At 39.4% G+C, this 22,253-nt stretch overlaps 1 protein-coding gene across 3 annotated transcripts in view; it reads right to left on the minus strand.

Annotated features, from left to right (window-relative positions):
* The window catches only part of APP (amyloid beta precursor protein), a 214,461-nt gene that overhangs the window by 100,623 nt on the left and 91,585 nt on the right, over positions 1-22,253 (minus strand). For all 3 annotated transcript variants that reach the window (XM_069870690.1, XM_069870682.1, XM_069870673.1), the window contains exons 4-5: positions 9,755-9,867; positions 8,871-9,064 (exon numbers count right to left, since the gene is read on the minus strand). In XM_069870690.1, the coding sequence (XP_069726791.1) occupies positions 8,871-9,064; positions 9,755-9,867 (307 nt within the window). The remainder of the gene's footprint in view (positions 1-8,870; positions 9,065-9,754; positions 9,868-22,253) is intronic.

Here is a 22,253-nt window from a genome sequence, read left to right on the forward strand (position 1 = left end):
GGGTTTTTTTAACTCAAAATAGAAATTCTATGTGAAGAAATGCATTGTGATCATGTAATCAAAGCAAAAACATTTGCATTCAAGATTAGAAACCTTTTTTTTGTTGGGGAAAAAGCGTATGTTTTTGCTGTTTAATTCACATATTAAAAGGTGTATAAGGCTTTGTGAAAAGGTAAAAAAAACCCCAGTATTTACTACAGAAAATGTTTTATTACACTTCACTGTTAATTGCACAGCCTCACAAGAGGTGAAATTCTTGAACTTCCACAAACCACTCCAACGTCGAGCTCTTATTTCTAGTGCGGATCACAAAAAATACTGTTACATATATATCACTGAAAGGTAAAATACAGCAGGAAGTGCCAGCTACGCATCCACTGGCACACAGTCATGTCGTCGTGACAGTACATGTTGAAAAACTCAGCTGTAAATGTCTCACTCCCCATTTCTTTCATGCATTATAAATAGTGCAGTGCTTGAAATGGGGTGGCATATATCACAATGTCACAGGAACAGAAGAGTTTCTTGAGTTGATTATTGCACATACATGTACGAGGAATCTCTCCCTCCTGCATTTCAGTCATCACAAGTCATTACAAGTGACAACTCAAAAATTTTTGCTTATCAAATTTTTGCCTATTACTTAAGGAAAACATGGCAGCCCACAGCTATGTTTTGTAAGGTCAAAAAAATGTAACCCTTCTCTACAAATCAACCTTCTACTAGATGTGCAAGTTTGATGCCATTAACCTCTTAAAATAAGCTCAACATTCACTTAAGTCATATAGGTAGCCTGCACAGCTAGCAAACTGCTTTTATTAGGGGTCATGATAGTCTGGCTGTATCTTCTACTCATCACTCCCTCAACTAGACTAATTCCCTCCACCCATAGCCTCATCCATCACTTCAGTTAATGCTTTATACTCAAATGGTGATTGGATTTGCCAGCTCAGCATTGCTGTAATTACCTCTCAAAGCAATGCGCTGTTTCATCAATTCCATTCTAATTTTACTTGTCCTGAGAAGAAATCCAATGCTTACTAGTCTTTCTAGAGTCATTAATGCTCTAGCATTTCAATGTTTTCTGAATTACTTTTAAAAAACCCTCCACATTAAAAAGGAGAAAACAACAGTTATTAAAAATATATCATGAACAAACTGAATACTAAGTAATAACCAACATGAGAGACAAACTCCATTAATGCAAGAATGGAAGACGCAAAATATGCTAATAGCATATAAAATATGTGAACAGGGCAAAATACTTCTAGATTTATTCAACATAAACAGTAACATTATACCTACAATTTGGTGATGCTTTAGTTAAATTTATAAAGAAAAGCAATTAGGTTTTATTAAAATATTTATAAAGCCCTAAGATCTTAGACACACGGTACTGTCAATGTTTCAGAACAGGTATGCAGTACTTTATTTCACTTTCTAGTAGTTCTGCTACAAAAAAAAAAATCAAAGATAGGAACTTCCAACCAATTAGCTGAAACACTGCAAAATTTAGAACACTTTCCACACTATCTCCCCAAATTAATCAAATTTCTCTAAAATACCAATTTAGGGACGGAAAATTCATGTAGTGCAAAAGTCACCTACTTCAGTAATTGGCGTTAACCTATACTGAGGGCAAACTTCAGAGGAAGGGAAAAAAGCAAGAAGAACTAAGCAAGCTTGTAATTCCTAGTGTTCATTTTAAGGCACTGATTCTCAATTAGGAACAATTTGTATTAGGACAGCTGATGAGAACATTGCCTCAGGCTGTGCTCTTCCCTCCTCCTGTGTCACGGATGACTGAGCTCCCTATCAAGCAGATCCTGAACCAATGCAACAGGCAGACCACTGCTGGCACAAGGTTCAGTTTTCCTTAAATTTTCAGTAGTATGAACAGCCTACAGCTCAGCCTGCACAGTATGGTAAAAGGGAAATCTTTTTATCCACCCAAATGCAAGCCTGTAGTTCAGACACTACATGCGGCTTCATGTCTAGTTCAGCTTTACTCTCTCAAGTGCTTGGGGAGCAGGAGGTAGATTTTTTTTTTAAATGTTTTGATCTTTTAAAGAAATTGTTTAGGAGATTCCCATCGGAGCGTTTCTCACTGAAATTTCAGATATTGACGTTCATATTTAATGAAAAAGCTTACATCGGTGAGAACTCATTTGTTTTAATATAAGTGACAAGATGTCTTGAAAACAGATGAATAATCAACAGAGACAAAATGTGAATTCACTTTTTCCTCCTGCAAGGGTGTTTATAATGGAGAATTTAGCCTCAGTACGTTCCTTTTTCTTGATCAATAACATTTTCTTAGCTTTAGAATAACAAAAGCTTGAAAGAAATCCCAGATATCCTATTTCTACGTTCTTCAGCCAGATCTTTAAGGCTCAGAGCTGGACTTCCAATTAAGCCTCAAACTTTTGACTCCATGCTGCAAGACAATATTAAGAATATGAACAATGGGAGAGAAAAGGTAAGAGGAGGGAAGAATGGTCAAGAAACACAATTCACTATATACTAGATGCAAATATGAGGAAAGAAGTAGAAATTGAAAGATTTACAAAGTAGTAAGAATCTCGGAAAGATCCGTGTCCCCTGGGTGATTTTTTTATCACCAACACTCCATATCCAGATATAGTTCAGGGCCTGACTGTTCCTCAGCCGTGTGGTGCTTCCCCCCCTGCATGGGGACTCTCAACCCAGGAGCCACATGGCCGCAGCAGGCAGGGGTTAACTCCGGGGTCAGAAGATGTGGACTTAAACGAAGGACACCCAGCTGCTTGTGGATGCATGGCTGAAAGCCTCTCCATTAAGGCTCTCTGGGGATACAACATAGAGCCTTGTCTTAGAAATGGGAGGAGGTAAGGCATACCAAATCCACTACCTTAACCCTCCTAGTTTAGCCAATTTTTTTCTCCATGTTCAAGCTGTCTTTGTTTCTCCCTGTTCAAATGCCAAACAAAGTACCCACCAGAGCATTAGATAAGGAACATTAGAGTATTTTGGTTACTTTTTCTTAATCTCCTGATCAGGTAATTATTACTGATCAGGTAATATGCAATCTTATTTTATATTTATATTACCTGATCAGGTAATATGCAATGACCAGAAATATGCCCAGGCAAACAATCCCCTGAAGGCTCTTCTTTCATGTTGTATTTCAAAATAAATTTCCTTAGGGCAGATGAACAGATAAGCAGGGGAAAAAGAAGGGTGAAAGGGACACAGGGAAATTTAATGGGGAGGAATAGGACAAAAAGATTTTATGTTCTGGATAGTCCTTGTCAATAAACACTGTGAGCACAGAGAACACTAAAGAACAGCCATGCTCGTTGTAACATTCACCGGCTTCCATCCGCATTTGCAATTAAAACATTAACAGCTTCCTGACTGTTGCCTGCACCAAATCTCCCACTGCTCTGGCATGCAGAGACCCAAACAAAAGAGAACAAAGCAGTAGCTAGTCAAAGCTACACTTTTGCAGAAGGAAGGAGAATTTCCCAAGCATGGAAATAACTAAACTCCATTATTTTGACTTTTAAAATCCTCATCATGACTCTTGTATACTTGTAAAGATATTGGCTTATGTGTCACTGTTTAGGCACAGACATTTTTCATAAACATGTGCCACAGGCAGACATCCCAATTGCCTGTCTGTCTCCTTTCTGTCAAGGCAGTAGGCATGATGTACTATGAGGAGTCAGTGTGTTGTATCAGGTCGGGGCACTATGTGATTGTGGCCAATTTAAACACACCTGTGACAGCCCAATTTAATGACAGCACTCTGGGGATTTTCAATTGTAACTAATTTAACACTGAGGTTAACCCTCAGACATTTCTGAAAGGAATACACCAGGTAAAACAAGTGGTACAAAGATGTCAACACACAGCTCATAGATGAAGATATAAAAAGAGCTAGAAAGTAAAAGAAATGAAATGTATGCTTCCTCCATGTCAAGTGATGATCTCTAACAGATTACTCAGCAAAGCAATTCTGTCAGGCCCATGTGACTCCTCTTCACCAAAAGCTAGAACAAGATTGATAATTAAAAGCATAGGGACTCACCTGGAAACAATTCTGCATAATAACCACATATACAATGCTGCTTTCATCATTAGAAAAACCTGACAAGTTTTAAAAGCCTGCCAGGATTTCTTGGATTAGATTTGGAGGAGGCAATTAAGAAAAAAGTTTTTCCAGATACCTTTCATCAAAAAAAAAAAAGCTCTTTATGAAGCCAAAAAAGATACTGCACTATACCTTTTTTCAGCATCTGGGAGATGAGCACTCATCCTTAAGGGTTGTAAAACCAGAGAACAACATGATTACCACACTATATAGCACGAATTTATTTTCATTTTTACTTCACAGAAGCCTAATTAGCAGCACAAAGTGGACTGCACGTTTTGGATTAGTTATTGTAGTGAAAACACCTACCATATTAACTATCCTAATGGCAAGTATGAACAAACCATAAAAATTTGCTTGGCAGAAGTTTATGAGAAACTGTAAAATAGACACTTATAAAATACGCTACTCCCTACAATGTGACATTTACAACACTATCCGATCATGGCATCAACCTGAACACATCTTCTACAACGAACAGACAAACTTAATTTGGCCTAACCTGTTGAGGGAAAAACAATGAGAAATCAAATCTCCTATTTTGGACCTTGAAAATATATTCAGGTTGTCTAGAAGAATAAGACTTGGTGAAAGTTAAGGCACTATTTTCTGCTCTTGAGCCATGAATCTTAAGAAAAGCTTTCTATATAAGCCTCAACAGTGAGACTTACTATGCCTCAGTTTCTCTGCTGTGAAAGAAGGAAAATGACAGCAGCCTGTTACACCACTGGGTAAGAAACGTGGGAGGTCTCAGACAGTAATGCGAAGATGAGGACAGGCACACAGGAGACAGATGCAGACAGAGAAAACCTGGAAGTTTCCAGCTTGGCCATCACTCCTAAAGATGTTTAACCTTGGATATTAAGGACACCAAAGCAAGTGCCCAGATACAGGCAGGAGTGCTAGAAGGCTGTGCCGAGTCTCAAGGGCAGCCAGAGCTTGCAGGTCACTTGACTGAATTGCAGCTATGCAGGGAGAGCTCTGCAGTGATACTGAAAGCCAACACCTGCACCTGGCTGTCCCCTCAGGCAGTCTTCAAGGTAAATTTTAATTAAAGGTGTGGATAACAGCAAGAAACACCACTGCTGAAAAATGCTCGTGACCTCTTTGTCAGAGTTATACGCTATTTCATGATGCAATTTTAAAAGCATAAGTAGACCCTGCCTCTTGGTCTCATGAACTGAAAGGGCGTACATCACACCCATAACCAAAATGCACTCTCCCTCCTTGCTCCAAGAACTACCAACAAAACACACAATGAGGCAAGTCACATCCTTTTATGTCCAGACCCAGGTGGTGGTCAGACACTGGGGAAGAACGTCTGTCTGTGTTGGCACTGCAGGCCAAGCTGCTTCTGTGCCCTCCAATGGTGCGGATACAACGTGCTGCAGAGTTTTGCTTCCCCCTGTGCAGCAGAAAACAGCCACGAGAATACAAAAAAGAAAATGCAGTGCTCTAGAGACAACTGCAAGGGACAAAAATACAAGGCAGTGTGAAAAAGGGTGCCTACAAAATGGCTGCAATGTGGTGTCCTCTAAATATTTGGAAACATAAACACAAATATTTTAATATTTAGATCTTAAGAATTTGAGACATTAAGTTACTTCCAAATACATCACCTACATTTGCTGGATTCTGCTTTGTCACAATAGGAGATTTGAAAAATAGAGGATATAATTTGCTTTTCAGATTGGCACCTCTACTTTAAACATGTCACGTTCACTTTGACTTGGGCACCTTAGAACAGCCACAGCCCTTCTGAAGGCCCAAGCATGAGGCAGGTGTGCAGTCACAGCACCACCACCCACTGACAAAAAAAGTGGTTTCCAGTACTTATAGCAGCAGCCACAAAAATGACCAGCAAAGCAAACACAAGAACTCCCCAGAATGACTGAGTGCCATCCCTTGAAGAGCAGATCATGTTTCTCATGATTTGGAGGGCACCCTGTATGTGTTAGAAGCCATCAACAGGAAGATGCCAACAGCTTGCACTCATTGACCTGATCCAAGTAAAAGCAATCATGATCTCTGAGTGAGGAAAATATTTAGATGGATCCTTTGCCCAACTGATTTTCTAAGAGCACCTCCCTTCCTTATACAGAGATGGGCTCCATGAAGAATGGTAACATCCTCTGACAGAAGGCTTTGCTTCAGAGCTGCTGAGAGACAGCGCTGGCATTAGCTGATGCATGAGCTACCAGACCCTTCTCTTCCCTTCATGCACTGTCATGCTGCGGATTTACTTACATACAACGGGTTCTTTAACTCTTTGAAAGACTTTGAGATGAAGCAAACATTGTCAGCATGGGGTCACCCATATAAGGTGAAAAAAACAGATTTAAGTGAACATTAAATTTAAAGAGAAGTGCTTTCATAGCAGAGAATATTGGGACGTTAGCATCAGGAAACTGTCCCCCTACTTTTCATTTCCTTTCTCCTCCTTCCTCCTTCCCAAGAAGCTTAGGATGAAGGCATATATATATTTACATACATACAAGCATATGCTCACATATGCATGAATATACTCACACAGAAAATTTGAGCTGCTGCCTACTGCTGCATGAGAAACGAGTAATTACTTTTATATATAACTACATTTCAAGAATATTACTGGCTCCAGTAGACCAGTTTAAATGCTGTTGGGAAGCTGAAAAGGCAGCAAGTAATACAAGTGAGTCTGTGTAAAAGAACTACAAATTGCTTCGCTCTTCATCTGCAGTTGAAGTACAAGTGCCCTGCAAAAGGATTGTTTCAATTTCTTTTTGTGTGCACTTCTATGCGAGGGAAAACCTCCCCCCAAAAATGAATATTTGATTGAAACTTCAAAAATGGATTCAAGTGCAATTACAGCTCCTGTTCCTAAAGGATACAAAATTTATGAAGTTCTTGAACTCATTTCTTCTGATATTAAACTGCTTTATGAGGAACAAAATGGACTAGAATAGTAAATTAAATGTTCAGTGACAAACATGAGAAAGACAGAAATAAATGGAATATCTGTCATACAAACAAAACTACTCCATATACATCCCTGTGACCTCTTTTAAATAAAAATTTTTAGGAATCTTTGATCAGATATACGAAAGAAAGGTTTTATATCTATGTAATTTACAAATAGGGATATATGTAAAAAAGAAGATACATAGATAAGACAGGTAATAGATATATAAGATCTATGTATCCATCTTGTATAAGTGTGTGTGTGCATATGATAAAAAAAGCAAATTTGTCTCCATTAGAACAAGGTCTGCATTCATTTCATATTCTAAGAGAACATACTCGGTTCAAAATCTAAATATACACAGAAGTGAGACAGCAATTGTCCAAAGGCTGGTTTACAAATCCTACTGAAAAGGTCATAAACTGTGACCCTTCGACAGCTGCTGGAAGTACAAGTCAGAAGAAAGTTTGAAGGTGTCAAGCTAGAAGATAACAACGTTGCTTGACACAGGTTTCTTGCATCAAACAATAATGACCATTCACTCCCATTTATGAGACAAAACTGGAAATTACAATGGTTAAACTTATTGCATTATTCACAAAGAACTCTTCCCTGTAACACTAAGGCTTTGTCAAGAAAGATTTAGATGCCTACCACAACATGTTTTCTGATTTTTTTCATTGTCTTACTACCATTTCTTTGGACCAAATTACAATTCAATCTTTGTCCTTTATTTTCTACTCTGTTCCTGAACTTGTTTCCACCTGTATTATTAAAAACAGTAAGCATAACGCAATTCAGAACCATTAATTTTCCACATAATACACTTCATTCGGTACCCATTTATTTCCTTGAGATCACTTGTAATCTGCACCAAGTTTTGGATTTTGCATATTGTTTGTAAAAGACGCAGTATCATCATCTAAGAAGTAGGAACAATGCATTAGTGCAGTATGAAGTGATGGAAGTCTAGCTAGCACAAACAGAACTGGAATGTAGATCTTAGTTTTATGAAGAAAGCCATCTGAAGAGAGTTGTTTGAATTAAGTTGCAAGGACATAACGTTGTACTCTGTTCTCACAACTGCTGTGTAACGTGCTCAAGAGAGTGATATGAAAAGGTTTTGACAGCATCAGACTACTCAGTTACAACACAGTCATAACCCATATTTGGCTCAAAATTAGCTTACATGCACAGGGGATGTTAAAAGGGTAAAAGAGAAGCATGGTATTTTCCCACCCACCACTTTCTGCCAACAAAAACGTCCACTCCATCTTAACAGCAGTGTATTAATGAATAAGTCAAAGGATAGATATTAAAACAGATTTTCTTTTAGATCTCATTAAGAAAGCTATTGTCAGCATAAAAATATTCTTGCAGTAATAACGGCACAGAGCTAATGCCTATTATGAATGAAAATGTTTCAAAACTGCCAACAGTCACGTTGGTCAAATATCTGCTGCACTCCTCCAGACTGCACATCTTAAGAATATGGTATTTATCATTTAGTTGTCAAAAAGTATGTATTCAAGCATTTTTCTTATAAATACAGCAATACTTGTAATTGAAGAAACAATGATGGCATCAAAAGTGCAATAACTGTTTTAAGAATAAGATTTTCTGTAGAAAGATAAAAATAAATTATTAGAACACTGATGTTTTTAACCATTGTAGCTGCAAGTTCGCTTGTAAGAAACAGTGACTCTTCCACACTGAGATCTATTATGTAAGATGCCAAAAGTCTGCCAAAAGATGATAACAACAACAAGTTGAAGGGTAGGAAGTCAGTCTTACCTTCCATCTGCATAGTCTGCATCTGCACCTCCCCACCAGACATCTGAATCATCATCTTCAGCATCAGCTGAATCAAGATTGTCACTCTCCTCTGCTAAGGGGCAGCAAACGAACTCCACACCACGAAACTTGTCGATACCACAGGGCAGCAGCATGCCATAGTCGTGCAGATTCATACTCTTCTCACTACAGGACTACAGAAAACAGAAAGCAAACAGAAACTATGTCATGGAAGAAGCTGGAAAAAGCTGTCACAGATGTCAGAGAAACATAAGGGTCTGCATTACTGCCTTAGGAGGTTAAAGCTGGTGAACTTAATGATCTCTGAACTCATTAGCAACTATGACATTAGGTTTATTTCCGTTTTTAGTAAAGCAGTGGTAAATCGTAAAAATTCTGTGCTTATCTGCAAAGTGTTTTATCAGCTTTCCTACCCTTTGATGCTCTATTACCCATACTGCATTCTTTGAGGCCTGTTTGATCTCTGCAAAGCACCTGGCATACCAGTGTCCATCTGAGGGCAATGATAAAGGCAAAGCCTACGCATTAGTGATCAGTCTTAAGTTCCAGAGCAGCATTAACACAGGAAGACAGAGGAGGCAGAAGACATGATGTGTGTGAGTGGATGTGGGGAAAAAATGGTGCAAAGAAACAGGGCCAATGTTCAAAGGTCAAGGATAAATATCCAATAACGGACTCTGATGTGCTCAGCAGAGTGACTTCTATTTCCTACCTCGTAAAGCAGAACAAAAAGCCATTCACTCAAAACATTCCAAACTACTACTTCTTGTTTTCCACGTTACTGCTATATTTAAACTCATTCTCAGAACAATGATAGAACTATAAAGAAGGAAGGCAGGAAATTTTTAGGCAGATAAATATACCTCTTTAGCAACAGTATGCCAGTGCAGGTGAGTTTCGCACACATCCATCCTTTCTTGGTGAAGGAACTTGCACTTGTCTGGTACCAGAAGGGCATCACTCACGAACTCACCCACTGAAAGAAAAAAGAAAAGATATTAAAAAAATGTTAATTTTGTTTCTAGTTCTTCACCCTTTTAAACCTTTAACTAGGCATAGGGGAACTTTCATGAATGAGTAGCAGGGTCTGTTTGAAGAGAATGGAATAGTTTCACAACGGTGCTTCCATTATCACTTTTCATATGAAAGTAGCTCCTGTCTTTCATCTCAAAGATGTATTAGATTATCAACACTTCAGTGTAATATGCTAACTTCCATACAGCCAGTGTGAAACTCGCAAAGACCCATCAAAGACATTCATGATGCAACATGAAGTCAGGAATTGGTGAATCCAGCTCCCAGAAGGGGAGTGCAGGGATGGGGAGGGACAATTACATCTTGTATATGCACAGCAGTCGGGAAAGGGTCTGAAGTGTTCAGACATACTCATTTTTTTCCCACACAAAAAACATCTGACAACACCACACTGTTTCAAACAATTTGAGAGTATTTCTACTGAAGTATGGCACTAGCAGCAACACAGTCCACTTCGTTATTTCTGTTGATGCAGCTTCATTTCATCAGACAGACAAATTCAGGTAAGCCCAGAAGGCTCATGAGCAACTGGAGCTCAGCAGCCAGGGAACAAGATGATTCATTTGTCACCTGAGTAACAGGTCAGACTGAAGTGGAGAAAAAAGGCTCTTTATCAAGGACATAACTGGCCAAAGAGACTGTACTGTCTTCAGCAGAAAGATAAAAATTTACACACTAAAGAAATAAACAATGCTCACAGCTTCAGTACTAACAAATAAGAAGAAACACAGCTAATATGTCTAATATGATTTATTAGATTACAATCACCGTAATTCTGTACAATTCTGGCATTGCAATTAAATAACTCCCAAATCCCTCAAAGATTTTTTTTAGAGGAAAAATTACAGAGTACTTTTGAGAACTCAATATACTGAACAGACACCGAACTGTGAAAGCACATGACAGCTGGCATAAATCATCAACTCCCTGAAACACATTTGTCTATAACCTCCAAAAAACTACAGGCAGTATGTTCAATGAAAGAACCAAGGTGGCCTACTGGCTGTATGGATGTAATAACGCGTTAATTAATCAAAATGAGCTGACTACGAGTTCAGTAGCAGGTTGTCTCAGGGAGCTGATGAATTGGCCCTTGAAGCTTACAATTAGAAAAAGTTTTAAAAGTAATCAACATCCAACAGATTTGGATGGGGAAATAGAGTTCAGCAAATAGAAGTATATATACCTTAGCTAAACACAAAGATGTGTATTTCACCTTAATTTCCTAACTGTATTGTAGTATTTTTGATCTGAAGCCTTTAAAAATCCAGTTTACTCGAGAAATATAAAAAAATATTTTGTTTTCTTTATCCTTTAGCGACATACTCTAATGCCTGCAAACTATTAACAGAAATGCCTTCTAGAGGTCTCCAAAATAAACTTGCAAAAGGAGTGATTTAAAACACTTTCAGCTAATCCAACATACAAAATCTGCAGCTTCTCTTAACAAAGTCTCTGCTCCCAGTGGTATCACAGCCCAATCTTTGAATAAATTTGCACCTTGCTTTTATAGCTGTACGTGTTTGTAGGGGACCATCCTGCCATGTACCCACAGCCACTAAGTAAATATGTAACTGCTAATGCTTCAATTTAGCGAAGTACTTGAGCACTAAGCAAGCACACGAGACCTTTGCTGAAGACTAATAGCATGGTCACCAACATCACACTCGGGGGACATACAACTTTGTACTGAACTGCAGATTCTTCACTTTGTTGGCTGTTCAAATATGAAGAACATCCAGAGCAGTCTTTATGCAAAGATTTCTATAAAACTGGAAAAAAATTACAATCCAGAGTGCATCCTACTCCATTGAACTAGATCTGATGTCTTTCACAAGCTATGCACACAATAATGCGTGTGAATCTGTGTCATCTGACCTCTGATAACCCCTGCATGAAGTTATTCCATCCACATGTAATGGCAGCAATGGCACACCTGATTGCTCCAGAAGTTAAGCCCACATCATTTCAGTAGAAGTAACAAATACTTGTGTACCACTGAGTTGCAGTCACCATATGCAAGATGGAAAGCTACAGGTCAAAAGTTCTAGGCAACACAACCTGGGCTGCAGTATCATTAAAAGTCTGTGTGAGTATGGAAATAATTTTTTTTAAATAGTAATCTGAGTGCCAGATTATATCAACCAACTTATATCAATACACTAAAGAAATACCAGACATTTTGATATAACTGAAAGCATGGCATTAGATTTGACTTTTATGCACAAAAATATGCATCTTCTTCATAAACTAAGATTCCTTGAAAATAAGGTAACAGCATCCTACTGGTAACCCAAATACTCATTTCAAGTGAGGCTCCATTTTGCAACCAGCTGGAAACTTCTTTCATTCATTTCTTTATAGTAATTAATGAAGTTTAAATGCAAAGCTTGGAACTTTCATTCTTTTTGTTGTCATTGTTCAAACTAAATTAATGTTCAAGTGGCAGCTGATGAACTAAATTGAGTTCAACAACTGCAACATTTGTTTTGCCTGGGCTAGTCTAATAGAAACACAAATCCATCAGAAAGCAGCACTTCAAATACTCCGACTTGCAGACAGGTTTCTACCTGTATCACCCCAGTAGAGATTTAATTTTCAGTGCTGATGAATCCTAAGACTTTAGGGATTCTTTGATTTTTGAAGAAGTTACCTACAGACTACCCAGGAGAAACATGCATCTGTGAAGGGAACACAATCTTGTGCCTCCTCAGAGAGAGGGCCAACGTTTATGGGCTTTAAAAAATACAGAAAAAAATGTAATACTTCTTCTGTTTAGCAGTACAAGCCATGAATGAGGTAGCTGTGCATTAGTCCATTTGTTTAACTGATGGAGCAGCCCAGCCCAGCCTTGGTTGTAATTTCCACCGGGGAAATTCAACTACAAGGTTATTTTTCCTTCCAATACAGCAACACACTGACTTGCACCACACTGGGCTGCCCTCAAAAACCTGCTTGCAAGGCTGAAGTCGGACAAGCGTTTCCCCAGGCAGCAGTGTTCCCTTAAAAGCCTCCCTGGCTCACACCGTCCCCTCTTCCCCACCAGCCTGGCTCTTGTGCCAGGAGCAAACCACGGACAAACCACAACCCTACCACAGACAGAAGGGCTTGCAAAATAAATACTGAATCCACACCACGAAGGAGTGGTATAATTACCACCACCAGCATTACCTCTGTCAAACTGTATTTATTACTTTTTCTTGTATTTTCCTGCCTTCTTCAGCATTTTTGTGTTTTGATTACAGCTGTACTTCTGTGCTCGACTGAGATACTCTAATAATGAACCACAATGGCACAATTTGTCATTTGTTCACAGATCACTTAACTCCCTCAAGTAATTCAACACACAAGTATAACAGCTCCTTGTTTTCCACTAGCTGCTTACCTGCTCTTCTAGGGAAAGACTGGATAGAACCAGATCCCTCTGTAGAAAACAAGCCCTGAATGGGAATTCAGGGCAGAGGTCACGTTACTACTGTAAGTCGCTTGTTCATAACTCAAACCTAGACCTTTTAACAGCAACATTTAAATTGCCATACTCCTCCTGTCTACATATCACTGGAACACGGATTGTGTCATTGTAGGAAGGTCACAATTTAATTTTGTTTTACAAATCTCAGGTTTTTTTCTCTAATGTGAGTAATATCTTTCTGATGCCAAATTCCCCAATACGTTTGTAGCGGACTTCATTATATTGCCCCATTCTAATGTATCACAGCCAGGTAGTGGTTCACATTTTTCAAAGACAGTTTTGCCTGAGATTACGTCACCACATTTTACTATTAAATAATTTTACTTCACTCAAGCACATCCTATTCTCTGAAAAAATGGTAATGAAACTTCATTTTTCAACCCAGCAAAGACTAAGAAGAGCATTAAGACTCAAACTCTAGTAAAAGAACTAGGATTATAGTGGAGGCATCTGATCACACACTGATCGAAATCTTCTCTAGAAAAAGAAAGGCTCAGCAAGCAGGCACACTTGCGGTATGACGACTGCCCTATCTGTTTAAATGGCAGATATGCTATCAGGGCAAAGTAATTAAAAATAAAATACAATAACCTGTGTGACAGACAGTCCTCCTGATCAGCAGATTTTTCCACCTACTGCATAAAACAGATGGGATGTGAGGATCCATCCAACACTGCACAAAACCCGAGCAAAGATAAGATGATAAAGGTAATAAAATCTGTGACAAAAGCAAACACCTGTTAGCAGATGGCTGCAGATGGGTAAGATCCTGGCCATAAAATAAGCCCATTCAAATTATGTTCAGATGAGTACTTTCAAACAAAGCCTGTGCTAAATTTATCATGAGGAAGCAGCACCACATACTGAGGCTCTAGGGCTTAAGACTTCTTTTTCCATGCCACTGATGAGAACAAGGCCTTGATAAAACGAATTTACAAGTTCAAACGTTTGCGCCATATATATTTGGGAACATTCAGAGTCACGTGTCTCTTCTCTTTGACTTTGCATAGAATATCCCAAACCATCGTACTCTCAGCACAGCACAGCAAGAACCAGAGCAACCCTGTGCCTTTCCCCATCCCACTGCTGGGAGGGCTCTGCACTGCTCCGAGGCACCTTTATTTACTATATACTCCAGTAAACATACATTATAACATTTATTTAAGCAGCCATGTAACTTTAGGTTCTTTTATTAAGGGTGATGTTTATAGAAGTATTCATGCATGATGCTTTCTCTTATAGGCTGCTAATGAAAGACTGCAATATGTATCGGAGTGCAAGCCAAACATGCTGGCATCAATTGATGTGCAGAGAAGCAATACTTTATTGAAAATGCTTTTTCTTTATTTGCAAGTCCAAAAAAGCAGAGAAGAAGCAAAGCAGCCAGATACTTCAAAAACATATTTTATTTTTCAGCAAAATGCTTTTTAGTAAGTCAAATTATCTAGCAACACACTGAACCAGTCACAGACTTATTCAAAATTTCAGATTCATTATCTACAGATGAAGAGGGTGAAGCTGTGCCTGTCAAGCGTAGCCTGAAGGAGGGTTTGCTCCATGCTCAGCCCTGGGAAGTGATTCCTGCCCCAGCCCACAGCATGGCTCTCCTCTGAACTCAGGCATGAGTCACATTTGGCCTGACTGCTAAATATCTTCAGTCTAGTTCAAAACATTTTTTAACCACATAGAGCAAACAAGAGCTTTGTAGATTTTTCCAGTTTCCAATTTAATTCTAAAGGGAAGTTAAAAAGAAGCAATGTTTAGGAAGTATGTAAAAGGCCATGTGAAAAGTAACTCCCACCTACACTCTTACCTCTGAAGGACCAGCAATACTAGTAGCAGCAGCCAGCTGGATATCAACTATCACCCTACTGTATCACCTCCATCAGTAAATTTTAAGCACTGAGAGCAGCATTGAACACTGAACTCCCTGGGCAGTCGTTAGCCAAGACCAGGCTGCAATAGAGCTTGCACGCAAAGACTGCAGTGGGAAAGGGGAGATTCTGGTGCTGCACCGAAAACCTCAACCCCAACCCAAACAATGTAGTTGGAGTCCTCTTTCTAAAACACATTCATCAGCTGACAGAAAGGCAAGCAGCTTAGACCATTGGTGTTTTTCTGGTAAGTAACAAACAGCCTTAACTCCTGCCCATAAACCAGCTACCCCTAAACCAGCTCTGCAAGAAATCTGTCCCCACTCTACAATTCTCTGTAACTTACGGTACAGATGTCAGTAAGAGACCCATGGAATGGCAGATGGACATCAATGCAGACCCAAATTTGAAGGGCAGGTGCAGAATTGACAGCAGGACCTGCACAGCCACCTCTAGGGCAGAGATGAGAACAGCTGCAGTTCATGTCTTCTAGAAGCTTGGCCAAAACCAACACTAACCCCATTAACACATCATTGTGTCTACTCTTTTGTCCTCGTAAAGTTTCAGGAGGTTATTCCCCGTAGCTGCAGCTGGATTTTTTTTTTTAGTATTTCTTAAGCAAAGCCATCCACTAAAATCTAACCATCTAAAAGTAAGGCTAGTAGTTCTTCAACAGACACGTTCATGGCATCAAAGCAAGCACAAAAATCTTTGACAACAAAAATCCTTGAATGCTTCTGCATTCCTGCTTTCAACCAAACTTGAAAAAGTAAAGACAATACAACCACTAAAACGTGTTCTAGTGTTCTGTTATTTTGCATATATAGCAACAAATATGCCCCGCTGCAAGAAGTCTCAAGTAAACCACCTTCACTATTCACAACATTTATCCAATTATTAGACTACAAAAGGCACCAATCTGGGATAAGCAGAGCTCTTCTATTGGATTAAAAACTGCCTGGTAGCTGTACTACTCTTCAGCATCTTTATGCTCTTATAACAGTTTAGAAAAATCATGATGATTAAGGTACTTTTCACAAACTCTGTGATGGCACACAACATGTGGCCATACTTGGGACACCAGATCAAGGTAGAAGAAAACCCACTATAATGAACTTGCTGATATCTAAATAAGCAGTCACACATGCCCCATAACAAGGACCTCGAGTCTTGATATATCATGTGTTCTAGTGTGATTTTTTGGCAAGTCCAAATACCTCACACAAAATTCTGGAGTCAAAGGGCCAAGATACTTCAGGCACAATCCATTAAAGTATATTTGTTCAGATGAAAATAATGAACTATAATACCTACCAAGAAATATACCTGTAAGTAATTTGTGGTATTTCTTATGTCTTTGTTTTCATAAGCTACCAGACATAAAAAAGGGTTATTCTCAAACTTTCTTCCTCTGTTTCCTCTGTAACTCCTTAATCATAGAAATAAATGGAATTTCTGCTCACTTTGCTACTTTTTTTCCCTAACTGCATTTTCTGATAAAATTGCCTTAACTTTCCAGACAGAATGCAAGCATCATTCAGATTTGATGCACCACGCCAACAACTGATACATCTGTTTACATGCAAGAGATTCAAATACATATCATTGCATGCGCTGGCATCTTTACAGCCAAAGCATATAAACATTTCTTAGATGTCTGTTTCACCTCAACGGTTCATTGAAGCATTAAGTTCATCTACTTCTCTCCTTTTTTTCCACTTCTCTCCCCCATCTTCAAGGAGAAGTCTTGCTGGGAGTACCGCAAGATGCCTTTTCTGTCCCTCTCTTGCTTTATTAATGCAATGTAACAGAACTGTGCTGATGCCCATTACCCCAGCACCATGGGTTATGTCACATACTGGGGTTCCTCCTCCTGCTCTGTCTTCTAAAAGGTCCACAAAGTCAAAAAACACCTCCCAGAGCTTGGTCACCCCAAAAAGGCTATCTGAAGGGTTTCCCCTATGGTTTGTTTTCTCTAGGCACCACTCATGTTAGCGAACATTCGCACCCTGTGCTATAAATCAAAATGTTGCCTCTCAAACATCATTTACTGAGGAACAGGCCCAAAAGCAGGCTGCAAAGTCCAGCTCAGGAAACTGAGAAATCTCAGGATTGAGTTGTTCTCTTTCTTCCAGTTCCTCACTACTCCGGTTATAAGTGCAAAGCTTCTGCCACAAATCAGAGAGCCAATTATACAATCCTGCCTAATTTTTCTGAAGTAGTAAGTTAGGAAAAAGCACGAATAATAAATTCTAGAGATGTCACGCTGGATAACTTGATTCCACTCTGCCTCAGTCACAGAACTCCTGTGTGATGCTGCCCAAGCAAAAATCTTTTGCCCTCTTCCTACACCATGCTTAATTGCTTATTGCTTCCTACCCTTCTCTGCAGCCCCAGCAAATTTTTCAGACCCAGTTTGTTTACTTCTCGCTTCATCACTGCAGTAGTCCTGTTTGACAGATTGGTAATACGACATGGTCAACTGCTCTCGAGGTCTGCTGCACACATTGGGGACTGAAGCCTAGCTGCTTTAGAGAGAAAAAAATATTATAAAGGGAAGGATGCCACCTGTGCCTGCATGCTGCAGGATCATTTGGGGGTGGGGTTAGTGGTCTTTTTTGAGGGGATTCCAAGTCCCATCCTAAACTGACAGCAACGTGTCTAGCTAAAACAGATCTTCCTCAGTGCTAAAAAAAGAGCAGGGAATGAAAAGCTGGAAGGTGCCGGAAGCCAAGGCAAGTTAGAAAAACCTGCTCAATTCTGCATACAGCATACTGGAAGGAACTATTAGGTTCTTCAAACAGGAGGACAGAATAATCCAAGAATTTACTGGAAATTACTTATCTACAGAAAACAGTACAATTCACAGAAAGGAAAAATTCTGAAAAAAAACTCAGACCAGTACTAGGAAACTCTAGTTCTAGTTCACATTCATTCAAAGAGATCAACACTTTTACTCCACGTACACAAAAAAAATGTATGTGCACTCAGGCTGTTTACAGTGCTGTCTGGAAGATGCAGTTATATGTCTGCCATTACATGCCAGCTGCCATTCTGTTTCAAAAGCATTCTGTCCCTGCATGGCTTTTTACTACAGCAAGCCTCAGTAAAAGAAACAGAAAAGTTGCTCCTCAAAGCACTGACCACCCTCAGTCCAGAAAGGAAGTGCATGGGACAAGAGATTATAATATCTTGACCTTCCATGCTCCCAAAAGTTGTCATGGAAAAACAAGCCGTAAAACCTGAAATGTTTTCTTTCTAAATATTTCTTCTCCTTCAAAACAGTCCAATTCTTTTTATTCCACTCTCAAGTGTGCACATCTCTGACAAGCACTTAAGAGGGAAATATATGTGGGATGTAGGGGTGCAAGGAACAGGATACGATGTAAAGGAAATAAAAATATTTCTGAACCCCACCTCATATGCTAAGGACATCCTGTTACCAGAATGATACAGAAGAAAACACTCCAAGTCTCTGGCAATACTTCTTTTATCCATGCAGGATTTTCCTCCTCTCATCTCCCATTTTGCAACACTGCTGTATACAGAGCAATTCTCCATCACTCAGTGGTTAAATTCATTGTGTATGAAGGCTTTTTGTTTTCAACAACTACTTTGTTTTGAAATGCATAGCTCATAAAAACTGTCTCTGAGCAAGTCCCAGGACCTTGAAGTCATTAGCTGCCGAGTAAACCATGCAAAATTGAAGTAAACCACCATGGAAAGCAAAAGGTATTTGAGAAACTTGCTGGAACAAAGGTTTTCTTCCTAAAGGCAAACTTTTTCAAGAACCCCTTTACCGGAGGTCAAAGAAACACTGCTATCTGGACTCAATAACCACCAAGAGGAAGAAACAGGAATGCTACCCTGGCCTCATCATAGATGAGGGTGCTTCATGCGTTCTTGGTAAAGGACCGCCCATCACCTCAAGAGGGGACTTATTTCATTCAAGACAGAAAGAGGTCATCAGTACACAGCTGGAAGAGTCTTTCTGCTAGAACCACTGATCCACTGTTAAGACACTGTTAATGCAAAAAAAATAAGGGATATTAAGAAAAAGCCTTAGATGGCGAGAATTACTTTGCTGAAATACATTCTTTTCAACATTTTCAGGCTTTTTTTTTAATATAAATTACCTTTTGATTTTTTTGTGTGCCTCTCAAAATATTAATTGCCTCCTGCCTTGTAGTCTTTTGACTTTTTTGAGATTCCCTTTGTTCCTTTTATTCATGTAATTAAGTAATCTCCCAGTTATGCAAAGTGGAAAGTCAGCACACATCATTTGTGGACCCTTGTCAAGTGTCCTCAGTTCCCACGACAAGTGATGGAAAACAGCAGAGCTGCACTGGATACCACTCAGTCATGTTTCCCATCAACAGGTCCTCTGACTTCTGCCCCTGCAACTGGCAGGGGAACTGCCTGCCTCTCCGATGCTCTGAATTCATGAAGAGAACAGCAGAGACACGTGCTAGAGTGCGTATTTGGCAATCACAACATGGAAAGAAAGCAAGGAAAGGTTCAGGTGGTGTGATCTTCCCGTTTTATGATACAGGATCAATGCACACACTTCCCCAGACAAAGTACTTATTAGTTTACAGGAGCTTTGTAGTTTCAGGTCCCAGAATGCTGGACCTCTTCTGAGCAATTTCTTGCACCCTAACGAGTTTCCCCATCAACAAACACCATTCAGCACTAGTCAGACAACAAATAGAAAAAAATCCCCTTGTTCAGTTTTAACTATTTTCAATCTGTATGTTAGATAGTTCATCTAAAGTTAAAATCATCAACCATTCCCAGGCTTATTCAAGGCAAAATTAACTCTTTTCTATACTCAGTAATATTTAATGAAGTTGATTTTCCAAAAATGTCAACAGAGGACAAAAGTTAGCAGCTTTTAAGAAGTAAACATTTCTAAGAGCCTTTCCAGAAAATATTAATAAAATTGCATATCATGATTTGATAAATAAAGATAACTGATACTCCAGGACCCACTTCAGATCTTAATGAATCATATCTTTGTGAATCTTAGTTTTCCTCCATCTGCCTTCAGGTTTTTACAAGCTATAATGTGGCTGAGTTTCAAAACAGATTAAGCTTCATAAATGCTACCAAATACAGGCTTTTCATACTCCAGCTATTAACATCATGTTCTGCTGCTGCTGAGAAGCGCATCAAGCTGCATGCCAGTCCTTATTGTTTCTGCTCCCTCTTTCACAGCAGACACATTTTGCAGCAAGATCTGCAAGTGCAAATTTCCAAACTGTTTAGAATTCCATGCCTCCCTTCTGGCTGAAGTGATACTTAATGCATTTCATTATGTAAGATGTGCTTGGAAAACAGGCTCCGAAACAGAAACAGTATACAGTAAGAAGGAGTTTGATTAACCAATTCATTAAAACCCCATGTATTCATAGCAGTAACTTGCTAAAGACACCAGTCAAACAGTAATATGGCACAAAGACAGGATATTAAAAAAAATTCAACACAACTGGGACCAGAAATCCCATCGTGCTTTGCATCATTATATGATGAGACGTTTCTCATAGGCCACAGTAACTGGAGTAAAGCGTCTGGCATTAGGAGTAAGGCTAGAAATGGCCCCACCAGTTACTGATGTCTAGAGGGAGTAATGACCATAAGCCTGTTGATAGGTAGAAAGAATGAAAATGCTACAGATACTTTTAAGGTTTGGACATAAAAACCCATTTAAAATGCTAGATTCCAGTGAGGAATGGACCACATTTTAAATAAGGAAATGTTTATTTCAGTACGATTTCAGTTTTGTGGGGTTTTCTCTCCCTTCCTAAACACTTTCATAGTGCATGTTTCTTCATAAAAATTTGAATTCTTTTTGCTTCAGCGGTAATTTAATTCAGTAGTTGCTCTCTGGCGGTAATTGTTTCTGCAATATCATCTTGTGCAAAGGCTCTGATGAGTGAATAAATAACTCCCTAAGCAGCAGCTGAACATCAGCTTAGCAGAAAAACCTTGCTGATTATTAACAACCTAAGCAATCACTTGCCATAATGTCACTGAGCCCTGAATATTCTACTTGCCAAGACCAAATTTCCACTCAAATTGTATCCGCCTGCAGGCAAAGGACTTTGCTGCACTACCAGCAAAGTGAGAAAACAAGAAACCACCTTCAGGCTTTGCGAAGTTTGCAGGTAATCAGATTAACAACTTCCTGACAAAATTTGGGTTTGCTCTATACAGAGTGAAGTGTCTACTTATCTTGCAGGAAGGATGGCAGCATGGTCTGGCAGCTCAGCTATAAGGCAGCTGGGATGGGGCAGCTTGGGACAAAGAGAAAAGCTGACTCAGTCTTGGAAATTTAGGGAAGCTAAAACGTGAGCAATCAAGTAGACCAAATGCAACGTTATATTCTGCATACAGTGAGCCCTGTATACACAACACACTTGCAGGCAGAACAACCACTCAGGGAGACCCAGACAGGCTGGAGGAGGGACTTGACAGGAACCTCATGAAATTCAACAGTGAAAAATCTGAAGTCCTACTCCTGGGAAGGGATAAGCCCTGACAACAATACAGACTGGGGACTGGCCAGCTGGGGAGCAGCTCTGCAAAACAGGCTTAGCTGGGTACAACAGCAAGGTGAGTACAATCCAGCAGTGTGTCCTGACAGCAAAGACAGCCAGTGGCATCCTGGGCTGCACAAAAAAAAGGGCATATGAGGGAAGTGATTAATTCCTTTTGCTTGGCACTTATTAGATACTATCTAGAATGTCACATCCAGTTTTGGGCATCCTAGTACAAGATAGATATTAATGAGCAGGAATGAATTCAGCAGAGGGTCACTCGACCTCTGAAGAAAGCCTATGAGGGTAAAGCTTGTTTATCCTGGAGAAGAAATGACTTCAGGGGAGCTAATACCTTCCTGCTCAAACCTATGGAGACATCACAAAGACAGCAGAGCAAGCTGTTTCACAGCAGTGCTCTCCAGCAAAAGACATGGGCTAT

This window comes from Phaenicophaeus curvirostris, chromosome 1 (genome assembly GCF_032191515.1).
Source record: "Phaenicophaeus curvirostris isolate KB17595 chromosome 1, BPBGC_Pcur_1.0, whole genome shotgun sequence".
Lineage (NCBI taxonomy): Eukaryota > Metazoa > Chordata > Aves > Cuculiformes > Cuculidae > Phaenicophaeus > Phaenicophaeus curvirostris.